Raw genomic sequence first — 25,808 nt, forward strand, 5'->3', positions numbered from 1 at the left:
AATTACATGTCCATTGCAAAATGCCACTGTCAGTATTGCACACTGCTGAGCCTGTAGCAAGCATATTTTTGTTTTCCGCGAGAGACCAGAATATATCGCGTTACTCCGTTGCTCCTCTAGTGGTTAGACAATTTAATTTATTTGTTATGTGCACGGGGACCAAAGTTATCAGTTTTGAACAGGGCCAGAGGATTCAGTGCCTAAGAGGCTGAATGTATTTTGCATTGACTGTACTTCTTTATTGGTACGGGGAGTTACATAGCCCAATCAATTCGTGTAATGTTTTTCCAGCCGTAACACAGTGTAAGTACACCACTTGCAGTTGCAACACGTTACACGATAATTAGAGTTTTGCATCCATTCCACAGTTCAGACTTCATTTAACGTAATCGTAAAGTTCTATCATTATTAATTAAAAGACCGTTCTACATCTACATCGATACACTGCAAATCACATTTAAGTGCCTGGCAGACGATTCATCGAACCACCTTCACAATTCTCTATTATTCCAATCTCGTATAGCGCGTAGGAAGAATGACCACTTATATCTTTCCGTACGAGCTCCGATTTCTCTTATTTTACCTTGGTGATCGTTCCTCAACAAAATATTTTTGCATTCGGAGGAGAAAGTTCGTGATTGGAATTTCGTGAGAAGATTCCGTCGCGACGAAAAACGCCTTTCTTTTGAAACGTCCCCTTAGAACAATTTATACATGACTGTGCTTAAACTGACACACAATAGTTTTTAGCGCAACGCAATCTGACTTTCAGTAATCCCTACAAGAGAATGGCCCTGACTAACATTAACCTATACTTTTCACAAATCACTTACTTCACAAAAATCTTCGTTACTCAAGCTACTGCAATACCGCCACTACTGCCAGCTAAATAAAAGATTCAAACTACGGAAGGCACTAACTACTGATAGGTATAGTTAGCAAATGAAACCTTTTAATAGAGAACAAACAATGTATTTACCGTATTTACCTTAGTAGTCATAATATATATATCACTTCATGACACCAATTCTTACAAATTTCAAAACTCCGCCATCTGTCTCACCACGTCCACCACTGCTGGCGGCTCACCTCCAACTGCGCAACGCTACGCGCTGTTAGCATCCAGCTGCCGCTGCCCAACACTACAATGGCAGATGACAATGCAAACCAGCCACAGACTGCACACGGCACAGCCAGTGATTTTTATACAGAGCGCTACGTGGCGGCGGCGTTACCAAGAAAAAAACCTAAACAGCCTACTTACATAGCCCCCATGCTCCCCACAAAAAAATTTACAAATTGTTTTGGGCAGTGGCCAACACAGATTTGAAATTTTTTTTTATAATTACAATAACAAAGAAATGAAATGCACACACTTATCGATACAATCTTGGTCAAAAGCTAAAATTTTCTCACATTCCATAAAGACAGTCCTGATCATTCATCAAAGTAAAATTGCAGTGTTTTTCTCAAAGTCTGAGTAGTAAAAGAAAATGCACACGAAGTAGTGGATTTCCATGCAGTCTTGAAGAAGTAGCATTGTCCTTCCAACGGAAAGAAAGTGCTGACTCTTGACATGCGGACAGGTAATGGGCCACAACAGAGCAAACCCACAGCAGAGTCAGTAGAAGTTTTAAAGAATATTGGTAGGTAGGTCGTTACAGAGTAGACCCATTGTAGTCCTGGTAGAGATTACGGTATTGGTGGGCCACCAGAGTTGCAGACCCACTGCAGTCCTTGTAGAAATAATGGTATTGGTGAGTCATCAAATGTGTAGACCCACTGTAGTCCTTGTAGAGATGGCTAGCAGCCAACTGTTGCGACTGTATTGGTGCACTATCACCATCGAAGAGTCTTGTGGACAATATAGCAAGTCCATAAACCACCACTTGTGCACGCACAAAGTTTTTGGAGTTGTCCTTAGAACCAGCAATGCTGTTAACCAGTCCCTTGCTGAATTATCAACACATGTGCAAACACTAACAGTCCCTACTTCTCACATATTGTCCATATACTATGACCAAGAGAAACGTGTGCAGTGAAATGTAATTTACAAGTTACTTAATTTGATGAACTGGTGTCAATTACAATTTTATAACACAAGAATACAATAACGAAGGTACAAAATACATCTTTAAAGAACATAACAATACAGATAACATTTGCAGTAGTGCAGGCTTTACAAAAGAATCGAAATAGCAAATACATCAGTGTTACAAAAATTATGACATAAGTACATACATAAAAGATCAGAATAACTTTTGAAACATCAACTTCACACATGAGCAATAAAACAGAACAGATAAATAATGTCTAAACATCTTTACAAAGTAAATAACACACTATCATAAAAATTCTACTACGTAACTCTCATCAGATAAACACCTAAACACAGGAAGAACACAAATACCCAAGGGTACACAAACACATAGTGGGTTAACACAAGAGGAAAGGGCAGGATTTGTTTTACTGCAGTATTTTGCATAGAGATCTCCCTTCGTTCATCATTATTCCCAAAAAATCCTATCTAAGCCTGCTTTCTGTATTCTGTTCACATCCTCTTTCAAAAATAGTTTTTCTCCACTGTACACTACTTTTGTGGCCATACCATTTTCTTATAGCTTCTCAATGCATTTCTTCCAATTCATCATAGTTCACAAACCAGAGTCCGTAACCACTACTCATTGTTCCTTACCTTATTCGTCGACACTTCTTCAATATTTCATCATAACAGATACGTAGCATAATCAAATAACTCATATAGCATCAGCTTATTGACCATAAACATATCACAACAGCATAATACACATAGTCATCGTAATAATAACATCATAACACCTCAGTCAATTCTCAAAATCGTCGTAGCTTCCTCCAATAATTTCAAAACCTAAAAAAATTCTCTGCTCATGTCAAAAGTGTCATCTACCTCAAACGTACTTTAAAAATCATGATCCCATACCAAATACATCATTCAAAGCTCTCATAATATCGCAATCGTTCCGAAAAAATATGAACTGTTCACAAAGTACAGACAAAATACAATTTCATAAGTGTGAAGTTATCCAACGGTGCAATTACGTAAACATCTGTCACTGATGTAGTAAAATAAATCTTTGTCTCTCTCAGTTAAATAACCAGATAGCTGTGTAATTTATGTGTTAGAGAAATATGGTACCGATGTGTAAAGTTGTATAAGCAAATACCATATTAGCTAGGGCTCCTTGTGCTTGCCAAACACATGGTACACAAAGTAGACGTGTACCCCCCTGAGGATTAATGTAATTATATCCTCAGATGTTACAGATTACAGCAATGGAATGAAATGTATCACGGAAAACCTTTGTATCGTTGTATTTCAAATATCTTTAAAAATAAATGCTTTAAGTACAAAATTAGTCACTCAAAATCGCGTACTGTAGCGCTAAACTGTGCGTCGTGTTGTAAGATAATCTCTGTGGAAGTGTCGTAGTTATCGTCCTCCGAAAGCTAAGTTCTACAGAAGTCAATGTACTTACCTCATGATAAACAAAAGTGAAATGCTTTGCGTATAGATATCGTAGTTACTACGCTTATTGCCGTGATGAAGTAAGTACTGTACTGTAACGTATTGTTGTGCTACAGAAAAGGCTGTCTCATTGTAGCTGTACCACAAAGTTACTACTAAAACATGTTTTACTTTCCAGAAAAATTCAGAAAAACTATGCAGATATAAAACAGATAAACTGCAAAAGCAACATTGTAAATTGTCACTCATTAGTAGCGTCGTGACAAAATCGTGTAGCTGTCACATAAACTAACCACTGAGTCATCTGGTATCTCACAGAAAGTACTTTCAATCCAGAATTTATTTTCAAGTAAACCAAAATGTTGCATTAAAATCTCATTAGCAGTACTGGTAACTGTTCTAAGTATGTCAGCCTTATAGTCGTTATGTAATCGTGCAACTAACAAGCAAGAATGTACATGCACAATAACACTGTGACGTCTGTTCACTATAACAATGCATTCGTAATTTCTGTTTAAATAAGTTCTCTTGGTTCTTGACTGGATATTTAACTTCAAACATGGTTGCATGTTAACAGATTCTAAGTCTGACAAATTGTACTAGTAGCGTGAAGTGAAAATTTTTATGGCAAAGACAAAGTTAAAAAGCGGATTATCTTTCAATAAACGGTTTTACATGTGAAATGTGGTGTAAACCTTTACTCTTCCTAGTACGCAGACTGTCAACTGAAAAGCAATTATCATGTGATTACGTTGTTAAGGAACACTGGTATTTTGCTCAAGGTTAGCGTATGTTATTTTTCTCTGAGCCAGCCGGCGCAAGCGGCTGCCTGCGGTGCGAGTCATTGTCTGTTTCTTTGTTGGCGCGCGTCGCTATTGGGATTAGGAGACCTAACTTCTACAAATTCACCTTGTCGAGAGGGCCCTGCTCTGTTTGAATCCCACCAGTTCTGCTGCAATTCAGGTCTGTCGTTACGATCATATCGTCTGTCGTCATGTCGGTAGATTCCATAGTTTCTTTCTTCTCGGTCACGTGGTGGAGAATTTCTCCCTGAATCGTAACTGCGCGCTGGACCGTTGCGTCTTAAGTTATTCTGTCTCCCTTGATAATAATTATTTTGGTTTCCATATTGTCTGCTTCTCTGATTGTCTCTGTGATAGTCATTACTACGGAAATGCGATCTTTCTCTGTAACTATTATTACTCCGCCAGTGGTTGTCATATGGGTGGTTTCTGTTTTGGTCACGATTTTCGTTGTAAGAATAGACTTGTCGTGTTCAGTTATTGTTTCTGTCGTCACGTAATTGTGACGGATGTGTACTGTAATGATTGTTTTCCTGTTTTCGCATCCCGCGACTGTCTGTGTCAATTTCTAATTCTTGTAAGAGTCCCTGAAAAGCTTCAATGTCGTCTTTGCAACGCCCTGCCAAAATAATATTCCTTAAATGTTCAGGCAATTTCATTATGCAAATGCGGATGTGTTCTGAAGGGCTATATGGGTTTGAAAGATATTGGTTCTTATGCAACATGTCTTCAAAATATTTGACAAGACTGGAAAATTCAGATTGTTCAAAGTGTTTCATCATCATTATGCTATGTTTTACTCTCTCTTGTGTAGCTTGAGACCAATATGCTGAGAGGAAAGCATGATAAAATTCTCCTTCACTGTGACAATCGAGAATGACCGATCGCATTCTTACAGCTGGTTCATTCTCCAAGTAGCCACACATAAATTCTAATCTGTGTTCTAATGACCAGTTGGGAGGAAAACAATGAGAGAATTGATGAAGCCACGCTTGTGGATGAATGTCGTTGCCAGAATTCTTAAATGTTTTGAACTTACGTGTAGTAATGAACAGCTTATAGTCAAAATCATCATGTCGGCGAGTCGCATGTCGGTCATTGTTACATCGTTTCGGCGGTTCCATCGCAAAATTCAATGCGCCTTGCCAATTTTTTTCATAATTTCCGAAGTGTCCTGTGTTATTATTTTGTGGTTGTTCTGTATATCTATGTCCCTCTTCCCGTACTGGAGCGCGAGTGTCCTCTGAAATATGTAATACTTGAGCCAACTGATCTTGTACTTCCCGCATTTCTCTTTTGTACTGTGTGTTGATTTGATTTTGATTCGGTTTGAATTTTCTAATTTGTTCATACTCTTCATTGTCAGTGAAGGCTACAGGTTTTGTGTCATTCAGATTATCATCTACCTTCCTAGATAAATTAGTGAACTGATCCGAAAGTTCGGCTACTTTCTCCGATAGTGAACACATTTCCTCAGTGTGTTTTTCTGAACCAAGTTTCAGAGTGTCCATTTGTGTTGAAATCGAATCTACTGTGTCCTTTAAGTTTTCCTGAGTTCTTGCAAGTTGCGTAACCGAATCGGTGGATGCAACGAGTCCATTTTAGCTTGCAAGGTGTCGTGATTTTCACGAATAACAGTTTGCAATTCTTTTATGGCTGCTTCATGATTCTGTAATGCGTTTTCATGTCGCGAAAAAATAGGTTCAAAATGCTCACAAATTTGTGTTTTTACGTCATTACAGATTTTTTGACATTTCGATTCAATGTTATGTAACTCAGTAATTAAATCTTCACGTGATTGTTCAAGTGTGGTGTCTAACTTCCGAAGATTTTGTTCCATTGTGTCTAACTTTTGAAGCTTTTGCTGTGTTTGTCTCTGATTTTGTTCCATTGTGTCTAACTTTTGAAGATTATGTTCCATTGTGTCTAATTTTTGAAGCTTTTGCTGTGTTTGTCTCTGATTTTGTTCCATTGTGTCTAACTTTTGCAGATTTTGCCCCACTTGTTTCTGATTTTGTTCCATTTGTTGCATTAATTGCAAAAATAATGTATTAGTGTCTGGAATCTGTTTTTCTATGCTTTTTGGCAGTGCATTTTCACCAGCAACATTTACATTTTGACAGGCAGAAAATGTGTCTTGACTCATTTGAGAAAACTGTGAGGACCTATAACCTAAGTCTACAGTATTTGCAATATTGTGTTCTGTCATTTCGGATTCCTGAGGCGAGCTGTTGCCGACTGATCGATCGATAATTGTTCCCTGTTCACTACTTGTTTCATTGTCTACACCATTATTTGCCACCCGCTCCATTTCCCTATGCACAATTACCAAATTACTTCTTCGAATGTCTGTTAATTCACTACACATTGGTGCTGATAAGCGACGCTCGTCGTCACTATTATTTCTCAGTTTACTTTGGAGCCTAGTGTCACGTTTTTCACACGCCATTATTGTCACAATATTTCACACGATGACACATAAAAGCACAATTTGAAGAGCAAAAAATAAGAGAACACATTAACATAATATCTAGTTAATTGCAAGCGAAGCTGCAAAATACTTGGTGCAAATCTACATGCATGCCACAACTGTTTTACTGTACAACAATGAAAGACTGCCACTACAAAGGAAATTCTCTCTATGATTATGCACTAGCAATAAACAAAGGCTATGCTAACTACACAAACTACAAGAAAAAATCAGAAGATTCCAATGAGGTATCCTGGCAGGGTCGCCATATGAAACGTCCCCTTAGAACAATTTATACACGACTGTGCTTAAACTGATACACAATAGTTTTTAGCGCAACGCAATCTGACGTTCAGTAATCCCTACAAGAGAATGGCCCTCACTAACATTAACCTATATGTTTCACAAATCACTTACCTCACAAAAATCTTCGTTACTCAAGCTACTGTAATACCGCGAGCGCCACTACTGCCAGCTAAATAAAAGATTCAAACTACGGAAGGCACTAACTACTGATAGGTATAGTTAGCAAATGAAAGCTTTTAATAGAGAACAAACAATGTATTTACCTTAGTAGTCATTATATATATATCAATTCATGACACCAATTCTTACAAATTTCAAAACTCCGCCATCTCTCTCACCACGTCCACCACTGCTGGCAGCTCACCTCCAACTGTGCAACACTACGCGCTGTTAGCATCCAGCTGCCGCTGCCCAACACTACAATGGCAGACAACAATGCAAACCAGCCACAGACTGCACACGGCACAGCCAGTGATTTTTATACTGAGCGCTACGTGGCGGTGGCGTTACCAATAAAAAAACCTAAACAGCCTACTTACACTTTTAATGATGTCCATCCCAAATCCTGTAAAATTTCTGTGACATTCTGTCCCATATTTCACGATAATACAAAACGTGATGCCTTTCTTTGAACTTTTTCGATGTACTCAATCAGGCCTATCTGGTAAGGATCCCAAACCACGCAACAGTATTCTAAAAATGGACGGACAAGCGTAGTGTAGGCAGTCTCCTTAGTAGGTCTGTTATATTTTCTAAGTGTCCTGCCAATGAAACGCAGTCTTTGGTTAGCCTTCCCCACAACATTTTCTGTGTGTTCCTTCCAATTTAAAATGTTTGTAATTGTTGTACATAGGTATTTAGTTGAATTTACGGCTTTTAGATTAGACTGATTTATCGTGTAACCGAAGTTTAACGCGTTCCATTTAGCACTCATATGGATGACCTCACACTCTTCGTTATGTAAGGTCAACTGCCACTTTTTGCACCATTCCGATATTTCTTCTAAATCGTTTTGCAGTTTGTTTTATAATGTTAACTCCAGTCGAGTCTCGCGTTCACTCATACAGTGCAGTGGGAAGGGCGCACAAAGCGAAAGGGGAGGGGGTGTTCTTGAGGCTGATTTTGCAGAGGTGCAGGGGGGGGGGGGGGGCGAGGTCCTTCACTCCTTGACCTTGCCAAATGGCAGGCTGTCAATATTTCTGGTATGACCTTGCAGGTAAGGAAAAGCCGATAGTGATATCAGCAGCATATGACATATGTAATTGTTTCAGCTGTAATATGACAACATTGATAAAAAAAGTGCTGGCAGATAAGGAATCAGCATTTTTGCCCTGGACATACACCGCCACACCACTCTGACACACTATGTCATCAAAAGTACCCAGACACCCCCAAAAACATACGTTTTTCATATTAGGTGCATTGTACTGCCACTCACTGTCAGGTACTCCATATCAGCGACCGCAGTAGTCATTAGACATCGTGAGACAGCAGAATGGGGCGCTCCGCAGAACACACGGACTTCGAACGTGGTCAGGTGATTGGGTGTCGCTGGTGTCATACGTCTGTTCGCAACACTTTCACTGTCCTAAGCATACCCAGGTCCACTGCTTCCGATGTGATAGTGAAGTGGAAACGTCAAGGGACTTGTACAGCACAAAAGCTTACAGGCTGACCTCGTCTACTGATTGGCAGAGACTGCCGACAGTTGAAGAGGGTCGTAATGTGTAATAGAGAAACATCTATTCAGACCATCACACAGGAATTCCAAACTGTATCTGGATCCACTGCAAGTATTATGGCAGTTACGCAGGAGGTGAGAAAACTTGGATTTCATGGTCGAGTGGCTGCTCATAAGCCACACATCACGCTGGTAAACGCCAAATGACGCCTCGCGTGGCGTAAAGGGCCTAAACATTGGATGATTGAACAATGGGAAAACGTTGTGTGGTGTGACTAATCACGGTACACAATGTGGTGATCCAATGGCAGAGTGTGGGCACGGCGAATGGCCGGTGTATGTCATCTGTCAGCGTGTGTAATGACAACAGTAAAACTTTGAGGCGGTCGTGTGACGGTGTGGTCGTGTTTTTCATGGAGGGGGCTTTCAACCCTTTTTTGTGTGGCACTATCACAGCATAGCACCTTTTTGCTTCCCACTGTTGAAGAGCAATTTAGGGATGGCGATTGCACCTCTCGTCACGATCGAGCACCTGTTCATAATGCACGGCCTATGGCGGAATGGTTACACGACAGTAACATCCCTGTAATAGACTGGCCTGCACAGAGTCCTGATCTGAATCCTATAGAATGCCTTTGGGATGTTTTGGAATGCCGACTTCGTGCTAGGCCTCACCGACCGGTATCGATACCTGTCCTCAGTACAGAACTCTGTGAAAAATGGGCTGCCATTTCCCAAGAAACCTTCCATCGCCTGATTTAACGTGTGCCTGCGGAAGTGGAAGATGTCATCAAGGCTAAGGGTGGTCCAATACCACACTGAATTGCAGCATTACCCATGGAGGGCGCCACGAACTTGTAACTCATTTTCAGCCAGGTGTCCGGATACTTTTCATCACATAGTGTATGTCTCAATCTGCCACCTCTGACAGGAGGGAACCATTGCCAGCAGTGAAACTAGTGCTACGTTGACGCCAATCACTCCTGCCATTTGTAAGCATGCGTGTTGTATCCAGCTTACCTAGGGTTATTAAGCGCTTCTGTAAGTGCCCAGGTGAGTGAATCCGCTGTGATGTTACTGAAGTCAAGCCTGACGGCGTAGCCGAGGCGCTCGGCTTGCCTGACGTTGAAGTGCTGGTATGCAAAGAACGGCACCACCACCAGCGGTACCCCGTGGTGCACGGCCTCGGTCACGCTCAACAGGCCGCCGTGGGTGATGCACAGCCGCACGTTCTCGTCAGCTGCAACACCGACATCACAAAGGTAACCTCACCAATGTGTTAACATTTATAATTACAATTGTTCGAAGAGATTTCGGGATTGCAGGCAGTCGTCGTAAACTTCACTCCACGGTAGTTCAACTGGATACCTGCCGGTCATCTTCAGCTGAGCCATAGAATACTGACGAAGACGTTCTCCACTCCGCCTTATATAGGGCGCTGATGATACTACCGTGCGTGCGTCAGAGTCACAGTGACAAACGGACCACACAATCCAGCGCAGCGCCCTCGCTGGTGGAACCGCAAGGATCATCTGGTTGATGGTTGATTTTGGGCGGGAGGCGGGGGGGGGGGGGGGGGGACAAATCAAACAGCGGGGTCAACTGCCTTTCTTGGATTAGGGAATGATGGGGTAGGAAGGCGGCCGTACTCTTTCAAAGAACCAATCCGGCATTTGCCTGGAGCGATAAGCGGAAATCTGGAAAACCTAAATACGGATGGCCGGACGCGGGTTTGAACGGTCATTCTCCGGAAAACAAGTCCAGTGTGCTAACCACTGCGCCACCTCGCTGAGTAAGGATCAACTGTCTTTGTCGTTGACGCACTCATCGGAGTATTCTGACGTCTTCGTTTGGAGCAAATGTCGGAGACGACGGGATTCCACGCATTATACAGGTAATAGCTGCTGTCACACACCGTTGGGTGGCTTGCGGAGTATAAATGTAGATGTAGAGAAGAGTGTTGCAACGGACGCTTTTATGAGTCGCGAAAAGATGTTGCTGTGTCCAAAATTAATGTTTTGTCATATTCTATTGAGTTTCCGTTGGAGATACAATGTTCCGCACTTGTGTACTTACTGGGTTGCACAAGGCAAATGCAGTGCTTATGTTCTGTCCAACGTTCTTCCTCTGTGCGTGCTGTTTGTCCTATATAGGCCATACCACGCTAGCAAGGTATTTTGTAAATTTCCGTCTTCCGCAATAATAAGTTGACCTTCACTGATCCCAGCAGGTCCGAAAACTTAGATGGTGGGGGAATAATCATGTTTTCCTGAAAGTCACTAAGGATTCTTGCTACTGTGAAGGAAATATTTCCAACAAATGGAAAAAAAGCTGGGAGCTTTGCTGGCGCGTTCTGCACTTCATCCACTTCCCGGTTCTTAATTTTAGCTGAGAGTGCCTTACAGCAGTGTTTATTCAGGGCTGATCATGGCGCTGAAAGACCTCCACAAACCCCACATTTGTGTGCTCAGTTCCTGCTCCTACTTCTCCTATTTTATCCAGGTCACTCCTAATACTATATCTCGGATTCATGGGCAGGCTGTTTCCTGCTCCCCCAACTATAATTACCTGATCTTCCTTCTCAAAGTCCCTGCATAGCTGACCTAAGTTTTCTGTCACCTGGCTAAGGCTAGCACTTGGTGATGTCCATAGGTTAGTTAGGTTTAATAGTTCTAAGTTCTAGGGGACTGATGACCATAGATGTTAAGTCCCATAGTGCTCAGAGCAATTTTGAAACCATAACTTACAGTCTACACAGAACGCCCCCTCTTTCAAAATTCTACAGCAATCACCACACTTGTCACACATGGTTTGATAGACAAACTTAACACAAAAGCAGAGAATAAATTGGCACAAGACCACAGTAGTTTCGTAACCTTTACCCTACTAATCCGTAAATAAACACTACTGCAAACTAACTTTTAAACTTACTTCCAAAAGTTTTAACTACTCAAACTCTGTATGACTGGCACGAATTAATTTGACTTTGAAGCCATAACTCTAGTTAAAAAGGAAAATCTACACTCATGCGAAATTTACACCCAAAAAGCGTAAACAAAACTAGTGACTACCAGCCTTTTACGAAATACTTCCTTTTCGATCTAAATACGGTCAGAAAAGCTAAACCTTCAATAGATATCCTAATGAAGAAGTATATATACTAGTCTAAAATGTAATATTAACTAAATTAGCTCTTATTTCAATATTAATCACTTAACTTTGCGAGATCTTAGTATATGCACGTCTGCCTAGCTCCAGAGATGATATCCTGGAGCACAAACCTGATTATGAGCAGACCTAATAGAGTCCAGAATTAGACCCTATAACATTACAAGAACCAGATACAGTATTTCGATATGTAAAACATAGGACGGTACCTGGGTTAGATGGAGTGAAAAGGTTAAATAAAGGTATGTAACATGCAAATTAAGGATTTAGCGTATGAAAATTAAGGCAGGGCAAACTGTAAGATACTCATATCTCTCTCTTGGTCGACAGCACTTTTGAAGATCGCAATAACTGTGAAAATTACGAGAAGATTCATGAATATACAATATAAGATATATACTAAAATAATACATAACTGATTAAAAACTATTGCAGTTAGTCTATTAGGAGAAGACAAAATTGGATATAGGAAAGGGAGATTTCGCATGGATAATATCTTTACCATCACATACGTAACAGAACAAAGAAAAGGAAAGGATCTGGGAACACATCTCCCTTTCATTGATTTTAAAAGACGATTTACAGGATAAATCGAATAGTGTTCTGGCAGATAGTAGAAAATGAGGTCTATCTTCCAAACCCAATTTTAGTAATAAAAAGCTTCTATAGTAATATCAATTTTATCATAGAAACACCAATTAAAAGAAGTGAACAGATATGAGAAATACAGCACTTAAACAAGGATGTAGCTTATTATCCACTCTTTTTTGATGCATGTATTGACGACATTTTAAGGAAATCAAAATTCCTAACAGATCCAGGAATTGAATTATCAAACTATTTATTCAATCACTGAAATAGTGATTCAAGTAAATGACATACAGTAGACATATAGATAGACCAGAATGGTGCAGAATACATGAGTTATTACGTCGAACCAGTAGACATGTTGACAATTAAAAAAAATCCACGTAGCAGCGAAAGGTATTCCCTATTAAATACAAAAAATAGTGCATCAAATAAAATTTTGAATTGCAATATGCAGTTAATTATTTTACGAAATTTCTACTAAAAACAAAAGACTATTACCCATTATATATGACTGCGGTAGTCACTTTTCAGTTTTTACATTTTCTGGCTTCCCACTTCCAGAGAACAATTTGTTTCATTTTAGAAAATGTAGCAAAAAATGCTTTTGTTTTAACTTCAGGCATGTCGGAGCTGCGAAGATTAGATCCAAGGCTGAAAAGTATTACTCCATCCTTGGCATCATCCAGAATCTTCTGAAAATACTGCAGACAGAAAACAGTTTGTTATGAGAATATTGTAGTGAACTCTATTTCGAAGCTAATTCGGTCTTGATAACCGAGAAAGTAAATTTCGTTTATGACTTCAAGGAAAGATGAAACAATTTTGCATTAGCTACACGGAAAGTTATCTTGTATTACGTAAGAATACACGACATCCGACATTCTTTGAATGTAGATGTAAGCTACGCACATTATTTCTGAAATTTACTTTGTAATTTTCATTTATCAGTCTTAGGAACACAGGTACAGGCTATGCTACTGCACTTCAGTCTTCGCTTTAAAGTACTTGAAAATTAGGAATAAACTGTGGTCTCGATAAAATAATGAAGAGGTGCGTGATGAGATGCTGGGGATTTAAAGTATCATGGAAGACTCAGCAGGATAATACGTCGTTTGTAAATGGTTTGGTTTCTAGGTGGAGAGTGATGCGAAACTACTGCATTTGACAGGTAGAACAAAAAGGGGCCCGGTTTTTCTGAACCGGGTTATACTAGGTGTAATTATGTAATAGGCGTATTTAAACTGTTTTAGCATGTAATTATCTGAACTGTTTCTTATTTAAATTGTTTTGTTAATTAAATTGCATTGTGTATTATTGAGAAAGAGCGGGAAACCGCGCATAGATACATTTTGAGAAAGAGCGGGAAACAGCGCGCAGTAATACATCTGTAATGGTAGCAGGGATTGTCTGCACCAAAAACCATTGTTGGCGGCGAGACCGCACTTTTGTAGCATTGAGCGTTGGAAGCGAGCAGTTGCGAGTAAGATGTGAGACGAGGCAGTCGTAGCTAGCGAGACATGAGGGGAGGTCGCTGTAAGCGAGGTATGAATTAACACTTTGAAAGAAGCGGTGTGCTCGCCAGCCACTCGCTATATGTAGCGCAATGCTAGTTTTTAAGAATTTTTGTAAAGAACTATGCCCCTTGTAATTGTTTGTCAAGATCGTTCTCAGAATATAGTTATGTAATTTTGATGGAAAATTAGGTATGTAGCGCAATGCTAGTTTTTAAGAATTTTTGTAAAGAACTATGCCCCTTGTAATTGTTTGTCAAGATCGTTCTCAGAATATAGTTATGTAATTTTGATGGAAAATTAGGTATGTAGCGCAACGCTACTTTTTAAGAATTTTTGTAAAGAACTATATCCCTTGTAATTGTTTGTCAAGATCGTTCTCAGAATATAGTTAACTTCTACCAGATTAAATGCATTAAGAACTTTCTATCCCAAAATCATTCACGTAAATGCTTTACGGAATTTATTGTTATCTTAAAAGAAAAGTCTAAACTGAGCTTCAGCTTTTATCAAATCTAAATTAACTTCAACTTAAAGAATTCCAGTCACAAAGTATTATGAAACTCCACCAGCAGCTTATAATTATGTTAAAGAGAAGTAAGTATATTCATTCCACAGTTTGCTGTAGCAGTCAGATGGCGATCCAGTATAAATAATTAAAGGTAAGAATCAGTCTTAATAATTTCAGGTAACGACTGAGGGTCACGGCGACAACACATTTTATGTTTCGTCGTAATAATCAGCAGGTAGTCTTGACAGAGCAGCAGTTAAAAGATTTTAAGAGACGCAGCGTTCAGTCAGCAAGCAAACGTACATCCAATATTAGACGGGAAGGTTTCACTTGGCGATATCCATTCAGTACGACATTTTAGTGAATCTACTGTGGATATGAATATACTGACTTTGATAATAGTGTGAATAAGTTACTGTTAAGTGGCGCAACGCATATACTAAAGTGTATAACTTTTATTCACAGGTCATCGGCAATTCTGTTTGCTTTATTGATTCGGCGTTGAAAAAGTGTTTGTTCAGTGTTGAATCCGCTTTGAACAGTGATATATTTTGTTGCGTGTGATGATTATAGACAATGTCCCGCAGAATAATTACTCGTTCTCAAACTGATAAAACTGTACAAAATACTGACGAGAGATTCTTTTCTGGAATAGGCAGTAATAATACGTGTGAAAACCCTGATTCTGAAACGTTAGGTGAACAGACATTTAATAACTGTAACAATATGGAAGCGTTTAACGAACAAGTAACTTCAGAAATGCCCACAGACAATGAAACGGTAGTGCAAAATAATTTGGCATTAAATGCAACAGACGGTACACAGTCACAAATTCCGCATAGTAGACATAACAGTTTCAGTAACGAAACCACTACAATGCAGTCAGACAGAGAGACTCCATTAAGCACTGATTTAGATTCAAACGGTACACAGCTACACAACCTGCGTAGCAGATCCAACAGTTCTCATGACCAAAATTCCGAAATTACGGAAAACGTGACGCAGTCACAATCATCTGAGGATGTTCAAATGAACACAGATCTACAGCCTTTAACAACGAATACAAATACACACAGAAGTCAATCCGAAACAGATCCAATAATGGCATTTTTGCTACAAATGAGACAAGACATGAATCAAAACTTTAACAGAGGGTCACAAGAATTAGAAAAAAGGTCACAAGATCTAAAAAACGAAATTAAGGCAGAACACGCACACACAGATCAGAAATTAGACAACATGTACCAAAATCTAAAACACGAAATCAAAGTAGAAATTCAAACAGTCGCTGAAAAATGTTCACAATCAACACAAGAATTACGCGACAAAATTCAAGAAATATCCGATAACCAAGCAACATTTGCAGTTAGTATACGGGAAACAATGACAGAAAACTTTGCTAAACAAAACGCTCAGATTGATGAACGTTTTAACAATCACACAGAAAACTGTTTGATACGTCACCGTAAACTGGTGCGATCGCAGGATAAAGAACGAAAAGGATTACTACAAACAATCACTAAACAGCGTCAGGACGACAAAAAGAAAGTGTTTGCCCAGGGCAAAACATATGTAGACAATCACATACAGTCGATCTCGGAAGAAATCGAAACGGTCAAAGAAACAAATAATCAAATACAAGACAGGCTTACAGAAATCCAAACACAGACAATCGATGTGAAAACTTCTACAGACACTGAAATCCAGAATGTTAAAGATAAATTAACAGAGGACGTTCAGACACTAACTGACAAAATAGAACACATAGAAATTAACCATGACACAGAAAATTTAAAGGCAGATTTTAAGAAAGTCACCAAAAGCAACCGTAAATTACGAAACGAACTGACAGAAAAGATCAATGAACTCATTACAAGAATAGATCTTTTAGATACTAACAATGACGAGAGATCAGACGACACTGCACCAGTGCCAGTGCAACAGAACTCTAATAGTAATAACACGCCATTGACAAATATACAACAAACTATCACAGATCTAAAATCGCGTAATGATTCATTGCATCAGCAAATAAATTCTCTACAGCAAGAGATAGCGGACGCACAAGAAACCGCCGCACATAATCATTTTCAACAGAACACACACCGTTACGAAATGCCTCAGATCCATAATACATATAATGTTGGTAGACTTCAGAGAGTAAGAGATTTTACCCAGGAAGAAAGACACCCGAATCCATATTCAAGACAATACGACAACACTTACACACACAGACATGACAGTTTTGATCACAAACATTTTCTTTCAGTTAGAAAGTTTAAAACATTTAAAAACGACAGGGCGCAAATACATCCGTTGGATTTTATCCAACAGTTCAGGGGAGCACTTCCACCATCATGGCCAATACAACATAAGTTAGAATTTATTGTCAGTTTTCTTGAAGGAGAACCAGCACGACGAATGCGACCAATCGCTAGACAATGTTTTTCCGTAGAAGCATTTGAGGAAGCATTTTTATCAGCATATTGGTCTGACACTACACAAAACAGCATCAAAGATCGGCTACTTAGTTTGCCAAACTTTGAAAATTCTACCTTTCCAACAATCACACAATTTTTCGAGTACATGGTGGAACAGAACCAGTACCTCAACGAGCCATACAGTCAATCGGCATTAATACAGCTTAGCATTTCAAAACTGCCCAGAGCTTTGAAAGTGTCATTACTGACAGGGCAACAAAAGGACAATGTATCCGCTTTTAGAGACATCTTACAACTATTAGAAGCACACCAGGCAGACTACGCATTTGTTAACAAAAATTTTTCACGACAGAACGGAAAACAAACAAACTCAGCTACTTTTGAACAAACACGATTTGGTAATAACAATCCGAGTAAACGCTTTCGCAGCGAAAATGACAACGAAAACAGGAGTAATGAAAAACATTATACTGACACGGTAAATTTATATTCAGGACAGCAACAGAATCCGAGACTTAACACGCAACCGAATAGGTCAAATTTCCATATGAATCATCGCTCAGATAATGCGACCGGGGAAGGCCATTACGCGGGTCGACCGCAAAATGAACAAAAACAAACGTTTCTACAGGGTGCAGGTGGGCTGCCGTACAGTCACAGTTATAACGACAGGAGAAAAGAAAACGAACACACACCGCCGAGGACGTTCCACAATGACAATTTTAACGGAAACTACAACAGGGCCCAACAGCTGCGTTACCGTATGAATGTACCAGACACCAGATTTCATCCACCAGACACTGCTAATAATCAAAACGGCAGAACTGTACAGTTGATAGAACACATACCAAACTCCCAAGCTGAAAATCACATATCGGAAGAATTATGACTAGAGAAAACCTGCAATGAATCTCTTAATGTCGATACTATGAAATCACACAGAGAAAACATAACGACCGAAAATGCCATTACATTTGACGACGTGAGAGACACATTGTTACAGGAAAAACCAATCCTACAGAAAACAATATATCACCCAATAATAGAGATAAATTTACAGTCGCACAATATTTTAGCGATAATTGATTCAGGTTCACCTATGTGCGTAATTAACGAAGACACATTTAACAGATGCAATAGCAATAATGATTACCCAGTATTTCCTTTAAACAGAACGAAGGTCAAGGGAGCTTTTGCAGGAAAAGGCATTGAAGTTAAAAGACAGACACAATTAACATTTGTTTTTGCAGGGGAAACGTTCCACAGTGATTGTTGGATAGTTCCGAATTTAACAACAGACATGATATTAGGAATAAATTTTCTTGTTCAGTACGATGCGAAGATTGACTTCAAATCGTCATACCTCACACTACAAAAGGAAAACAGGGAAGTGATCGTAAGATTTCAAAACACAGTATCCTCCGAAGAACAAAATATGCACAGGATCGAGATTATTACTGATTCTCAAGATAACGATTGTTATATCGCACTATACACGAACACACTTAATAATGACTTGGTAGAGGAACATGAGTACAATATGTTCGAGACAATTACACGCAAGGTAGACAATAGTGTAGCAAAATGCGACGCAGAACGCACAGAACTTGAAAATATTCTGGTACAACACAAAGCAGTTTTTGCCAATGTTCCAGGAACAATGACAGGATTTATGTACGAATTTCAGGTGAAACCACACGAGACTTTCAAAGCAAAGCATTATCCAATCCCACACATACACACAGAAGCAGTTAAGAAAGAATTACGAGCAATGATCGATCAAGGAATAATAGAACCAGCAGCCAGCCAATATATAAATCCACTACACATTGTTGAAAAGAAGGATGGATCACTACGTTTAGTTTTAGATTCACGTCAAGTTAATAAAATAATCATTACAGAAACCGACCGACCACAGACGTTAGAAGAGTTACTGCAAAAATTTCATGGCACCTCCATTTATACTACACTCGACCTCAAATCAGGGTTTTGGCAAATCCAACTACACCCAAATTGCCGAAAATATACGGCATTCCTTTGCTTTGGGGAATGCTATCAATTTTGTAAACTTCCATTTGGACTAACGATTTCGTCTGCCGCCTTTATACGAGGCATGAATACTATTCTACCACAAGATCTGAAAAACAAAATTACTACATATGTCGATGACATTTTAATTGCAGCAGAAAACTGGGAACAACACAATCATACTCTTCAACAATTACTGAATACATTCGAGCAGAATGGTATAACTATAAACTTGCGTAAATTTGAATTTGGTAAAGCGTCAATAAAATTTCTAGGGCACATTATCTCACAAACAGGTATCGCACCAGACCCTGACAAATTGCAAGCACTGAAAGACATCGACGTGCCAACAAACAAAAAGGAACTTCGGAGCTTTTTAGGTCTTATCAATTATTTTAGAAAATTTATCCACTACAAAGCATTAGACACGCCCTTGCTATACCAGTTTACAAGTAAAAACACACTTTGGTCATGGAATGAAGACGTTGAAGCTGAATTCGAGAACTTGAAAGAAGCATTATTAAAAGCACCTTTGTTATCACACCCTGACCCAACACAAAACTTTTCCGTTGCAACAGATAGTTCAACCACAGCACTAGGAGTACATATTTTCCAAGAAATAAAGGAAGAAGATAAGACAGTCGTGAAACACATTGCTTTTGCAAGCAGGATACTTTCTCCAGCAGAGCGCAATTATTCTGTAACAGAATTAGAGACACTATGTGTAATTTAGGCTTTTAAGCGATTCCGTCATTTTCTATATGGCCGACATACAACAATATATACCGATCACCGAGCAATCCAGTTTTTTATTGTCAGCAAAACTTACGCACGATAGATTAAGCCGCTGGAAATTATACTTACAAGAGTTTGATTTTACCATTATACACATTCCAGGCACGCAGAATACTGTTGCCGACGCATTGTCGAGGTCCATTCACAATAAACGCATGGAGAAAGAAAATACCTTTTGCTACAACAACCATAGTATTATGTATATTAAACAAGTAGTTTTCGAAAACTTTATATCAGCAGCATTACAGGATATAGAGAGAGAACAGCAGAAAGATGAAACACTGAAAGAGATTGTAACGCTTTGGAAAGACAGAAGTAACGCTAAAGTCAGACTTCATTACACTGTACATCAAAATATACTCTTTATTCGATCATACCGAGACGGTAATAATTGGCTTTTATGCATTCCGGAAGGGATCGTAAATAAACTGATATGGTATACACATCTAAGTTATGGACACTACGGAGCGAGGAAATGCTTTCTGATTCTGCGACAAAATTGCCACTTTAATAACATGGAGAAACACATAAGAAAAGTATTAGCATCATGCAAGATATGTCAAAAAGCTAAATCATCAACAGTGTCACACATTCCACCATTGTATCCCATCATACCGGTTAAGTTAAGACACATGGCAGCAGTGGATCTTTTCGGTCCAATCCCCAGAACAAATAATGGTTATAGTTATATTTTTGTAGCTGTAGAACTAACATCCAAATTTGTAACATTTTCTCCACTAAGGAAAGCAACAGCAAGAACAGTATCAAGAGCGTTTGTTAGAGATTTTCTATCAGTAGTAGGACGTGTACAGAAGGTTATTTCGGATAACGGTCCGCAGTTTAGGTCAGACGAATGGAAGAAAATGTTAGAAAGTAAGAACATAACACCTATTTACATATCAAGATATCACAGTTCTTCCAACCCATCAGAAAGAATAATGAAAGAGATCGGGAAGTTATGCAGAATTTATTGTCATAAAAGACATAGAACATGGGATAAATATATTTTACAGTTTCAAGAAGTGATAAATGCAATACCCAATGAATCTACGATGCTATCACCAACCGTAATACTGACAAATAAAGACCCACCGAACAAAATTACCGAACTAATTACTTTTCCTAAGACGCGTAGGCTTCGACATTGTGAAATAATAGACACAGCATTAGCAAACACTAAAAGAGCTGCAGATCGGCGGAAGAAACAACAGAAGCAGGTAAGTCGACTACAGAAGTGCGAGATTGGCGACAAAGTACTGATTCGCACTCATTTTCTTTCCAACAAAGGTAAGCACAGATGCCGTAAATTCGAACTTCTGTATGCAGGCCCTTACAGAGTTCGTAATATTCCACACGCTAATGTAGTGCATGTGGAAACGCTACGTAAGAAGAAATCATTAGGGAATCATCATGTATCCAACGTGAAACATTTCTTGACTTAAATTTTTGCATTTCAGCTGACGAAAGGACGGCGTGACACGTAAGTATGCAACAATGGTAGTTTCAGCGCGCTTCAGTAACAAACAAAGCCGCGACACGCAGCGGGCCGCTAATATTTCACCGTACCTTAAAGAACACAGCAGTACTTAATGATGCTACGCCAGCCAAGACAAATAAAAACACGAGAAACATTTCCTAACTTAAAGAGAACATGCAGACAACGACACGACGTATGAATTTGTGCACTGAGAGCTCATAAATGACAGAAATTTTTTTTATAACGTGACATAATTACTTAAGAAAATGTCGATTTTTGCAATCTACATCTACATCTACATCTACATCCGTACTCCGCAAGCCACCTGACGGTGTGTGGCGGAGGGTACCCTGAGTACCTCTATCGGTTCTCCCTTCTATTCCAGTCTCGTATTGTACGTGGAAAGAAGGATTGTCGGTATGCTTCTGTGTGGGCTCTAATCTCTCTGATTTTATCCTCATGGTCTCTTCGCGAGATATACGTAGGAGGGAGCAATATACTGCTTGACTCTTCGGTGAAGGTATGTTCTCGAAACTTCAACAAAAGCCCGTACCGAGCTACTGAGCGTCTCTCCTGCAGAGTCTTCCACTGGAGTTTATCTATCATCTCCGTAACGCTTTCGCAATTACTGAATGATCCTGTAACGAAGCGCGCTGCTCTCCGTTGGATCTTCTCTATCTCTTCTATCAACCCTACCTGGTGCGGATCCCACACTGCTGAGCAGTATTCAAGCATTGGGCGAACAAGCGTACTGTAACTTACTTCCTTTGTTGTCGGATTGCATTTCCTTAGGATTCTTCCAATGAATCTCAGTCTGGCATCTGCTTTACCGACGATCAACTTTATATGATCATTCCATTTTAAATCACTCCTAATGCGTACTCCCAGATAATTTATGGAATTAACTGCTTCCAGTTGCTGACCTGCTATTTTGTAGCTAAATGATAAGGGACCTATCTTTCTATGTATTCGCATCACATTACACTTCGCTACATTGAGATTCAATTGCCATTCCGTGCACCATGCGTCAATTCGCTGCAGACCCTCCTGCATTTCAGTACAATTTTCCATTGTTGCAACCTCTCGATACACCACAGCATCATCTGCAAAAAGCCTCAGTGAACTTCCGATGTCATCCACCAGGTCATTTATGCATATTGTGAATAGCAACGGTCCTATGACACTCCCCTGCGGCACACCTGAAATCACTCTTACTTCGGAAGACTTCTCTCCATTGAGAATGACGTGCTGCGTTCTGTTATCTAGGAACTCCTCAATCCAATCACACAATTGATCTGATAGTCCGTATGCTCTTACTTTGTTCATTAAACGACTATGGGGAACTGTGTCAAACGCCTTGCGGAAGTCAAGAAACACGGCATCTACCTGTGAACCCGTGTCTAAGGCCCTCTGAGTCTCGTGGACGAATAGCGCGAGCTGGGTTTCACACGATCGTCTTTTTCGAAACCCATGCTGATTCCTACAGAGTAGATTTCTAATCTCCATAAAAGACATTATACTCGAACATAATACGGTTTCCAAAATTCTACAACTGATCAACGTTACAGATATAGGTCTATAGTTGTGCACATCTGTTCGACGTCACTTCTTGAAAATGGGGATGACCTGTGCCCTTTTCCAATCCTTTGGAACGCTTCGCTCTTCTAGAGACCTACGGTACACCGCTGCAAGAAGGGGGGCAAGTTCCTTCGCGTACTCTGTGTAAAATCGAACTGGTATCCCATCAGGACCAGCGGCCTTTCCTCTTTTGAGCGATTTTAATTGTTTCTCTATCCCTCTGTCGTCTACTTCGATATCTACCATTTTGTCAACTGTGCGACAATCTAGAGAAGGAAGCACAGTGCAGTCTTCCTCTGTGAAACAGCTTTGGAAGAAGACATTTAGTAATTCGGCCTTTAGTCTGTCATCCTCTGTTTCAGTACCATTTTGGTCACAGAGTGTCTGGACATTTTGTTTTGATCCACCTACCGCTTTGACATAGGACCAAAATTTCTTAGGATTTTCTGCCAAGTCAGTACATAGAACGTTACTTTCGAATTCATTGAAAGCCTCTCGCATAGCCCTCCTCACACTACATTTCGCTTCGCGTAATTTTTGTTTGTCTGCAAGGCTTTGGCTATGTTTATGTTTGCTGTGAAGTTCCCTTTGCTTCCGCAGCAGTTTTCTAACTCTGTTGTTGTACCACGGTGGCTCTTTTCCATCTCTTACGATCTTGCTTGGCACATACTCATCTAACGCATATTGTACCATGGTTTTGAACTTTGTCCACTGATCCTCAACACTATCTGCACTTGAGACAAAACTTTTGTGTTGAGCCATCAGGTACTCTGTAATCTGCTTTTTGTCACTTTTGCTAAACAGAAAAATCTTCCTACCTTTTTTAATATTTCTATTTACGGCTGAAATCATCGACGCAGTAACCGCTTTATGATCGCTGATTCCCTGTTCTGCATTAACTGATTCAAATAGTTCGGGTCTGTTTGTCACCAGAAGGTCTAATATATTATCGCCACGAGTCGGTTTTCTGTTTAACTGCTCAAGGTAGTTTTCAGATAAAGCTAAACTGATAATATAGATCGTTCATTAATCAATTATTTTAGTGGTAACATTAACATGTACTCTTTATTCCAGAATGCAGCATTGTTGTCACACGTCATCAAAATGAAACGTAGTTTTAGTTAGAATAAGGATGTGAATCTTTAGGTCACGCAGATAGCTGACGCTAATTGTCATTACAGAAATTTTATAGGTCATTCCGGGAGCTGACGTGATTTTGCAGCAGTTAATATTATGATAAAGTGTTTTATAGGTCATGCCAGGAGCGGACGAGAAGTACCAGAAGATGTTTATTGAAGTCATGCCGTGCACTGACGATAATTAATACTGAATGTTTTATAATAAGTCATGCCGTGCGCTGACGTTAATTAATGCTGAATGTTTATAACAGGTTATGCAGAGAGTTGACACAGATGCAGAAGAAGAATGTGTATGTTATGTTAGTATATAAGAAATGTATAATGTTAAGAAATAATTTTGCTAGCATGTGACACATTGCAACACTATGGATGGGGACCACACATTACAATGTCTAACCAGAATAATGTTTACCTTAATTTTCAGCTGCAAAAGAATACTTTAAATAATTTTATGACAGTAATTTTATTGTATATTATGACCTGACATTTGACGACTCATAACTGACGACTACACCCCTGAATGGAAGATAAAATTTTAGGACAGTAAGTCAAGAAATGCATTGTCAACAAAATTTATAATTAATGATGTAAGAAACTAAGATATGTAAATACAGAATAAGTAATAATGTACTTGTCTATAACAAATCTGTATACTATCAAATACTGAATAAGTAGGAACTTTTATGTCTTTTATATATGGGAATAATTTTCTGGAAGAATTCTTAAATTAAAACTACATATTGTTACAAATTACGACACAACATATTTTGTCATAGGGAAAATTATTTGGTAGTCAAATTATGGTACCAACAATGTCCGTGAACCCATTGCCAAAACAATTTTACCCGTACCTTAATTCCTGTGCATCCCCATGGTTATTGAGCACAGAATCAGTGAATTGTGAAACACATGACTTCAACCAATGATGTTCTCGACAAGGTGTTTGCATACCTAGATGCACACCACAGCCCGATGTATGTCAATTGGTGCCTGCATACCTAGATACACACCACAGTATGATGTACGACAATAGGTGTTTGCATACCAAGATGCACACCACCAACCTTAATGGACCATTGGAGATGGAACTTAATCCTGATGTGGCTGCGGCAACTCAGGCTATTCGACGACGTACTTAGTGTTTGGGTACACTAAAACTATGGAGCAAGGCGATGATGGAACCACATGGCGAAACCTGGTGTTGTGCAATGTGAGGGAAAGGAACAGACTTTTGAGTGCATTCACAGACAGTTGCCAGTGCTTTGACCATGCTATCCAATTCCTTTTGTACCTTCCTTAATTGTGGTACTAAGAGATGCCAATTTGAATTAAATGTTTCATAATGTAAACTTTCAATTGCTTCATATGATCTGTATATTGATTTTCACATTTACTCTTATTCTTGTTGTTAAATTTAAGGGAACCAAATTTTACTTGATGTACAATTCCTACTAAAACCCTTTCTATTTACATATTCTCTTTATTAGAGATAGACAAATCATTTCGTATGACAGCATTTGTGTATTCACTTTGTTCAAACTATTTTCTATAATCAAATTTTATACTTATGTTGAGTCCATATGACTCAACAACGTAGTAAAATTTTAAGAAAGCCGAGTAGCGGCATATGTAATTATGTAATAGGCGTATTTAAACTGTTTTAGCATGTAATTATCTGAACTGTTTCTTATTTAAATTGTTTTGTTAATTAAATTGCATTGTGTATTATTGAGAAAGAGCGGGAAACCGCGCATAGATACATTTTGAGAAAGAGCGGGAAACAGCGCGCAGTAATACATCTGTA

General features: G+C 39.2%; 1 protein-coding gene across 1 annotated transcript in view; it reads right to left on the reverse strand.

Moving 5' to 3' along the window:
* Positions 1 to 25,808, reverse strand: part of LOC126285197 (UDP-glucosyltransferase 2-like) — a 69,190-nt gene that overhangs the window by 19,678 nt on the left and 23,704 nt on the right. The window contains exons 3-4 of the mRNA XM_049984503.1: positions 13,063 to 13,225; positions 9,786 to 10,005 (exon numbers count right to left, since the gene is read on the reverse strand). Coding sequence (XP_049840460.1) covers positions 9,786 to 10,005; positions 13,063 to 13,225 — 383 coding nt within the window. The remainder of the gene's footprint in view (positions 1 to 9,785; positions 10,006 to 13,062; positions 13,226 to 25,808) is intronic.

This window comes from Schistocerca gregaria, chromosome 8, assembly GCF_023897955.1.
Source record: "Schistocerca gregaria isolate iqSchGreg1 chromosome 8, iqSchGreg1.2, whole genome shotgun sequence".
NCBI lineage: Eukaryota > Metazoa > Arthropoda > Insecta > Orthoptera > Acrididae > Schistocerca > Schistocerca gregaria.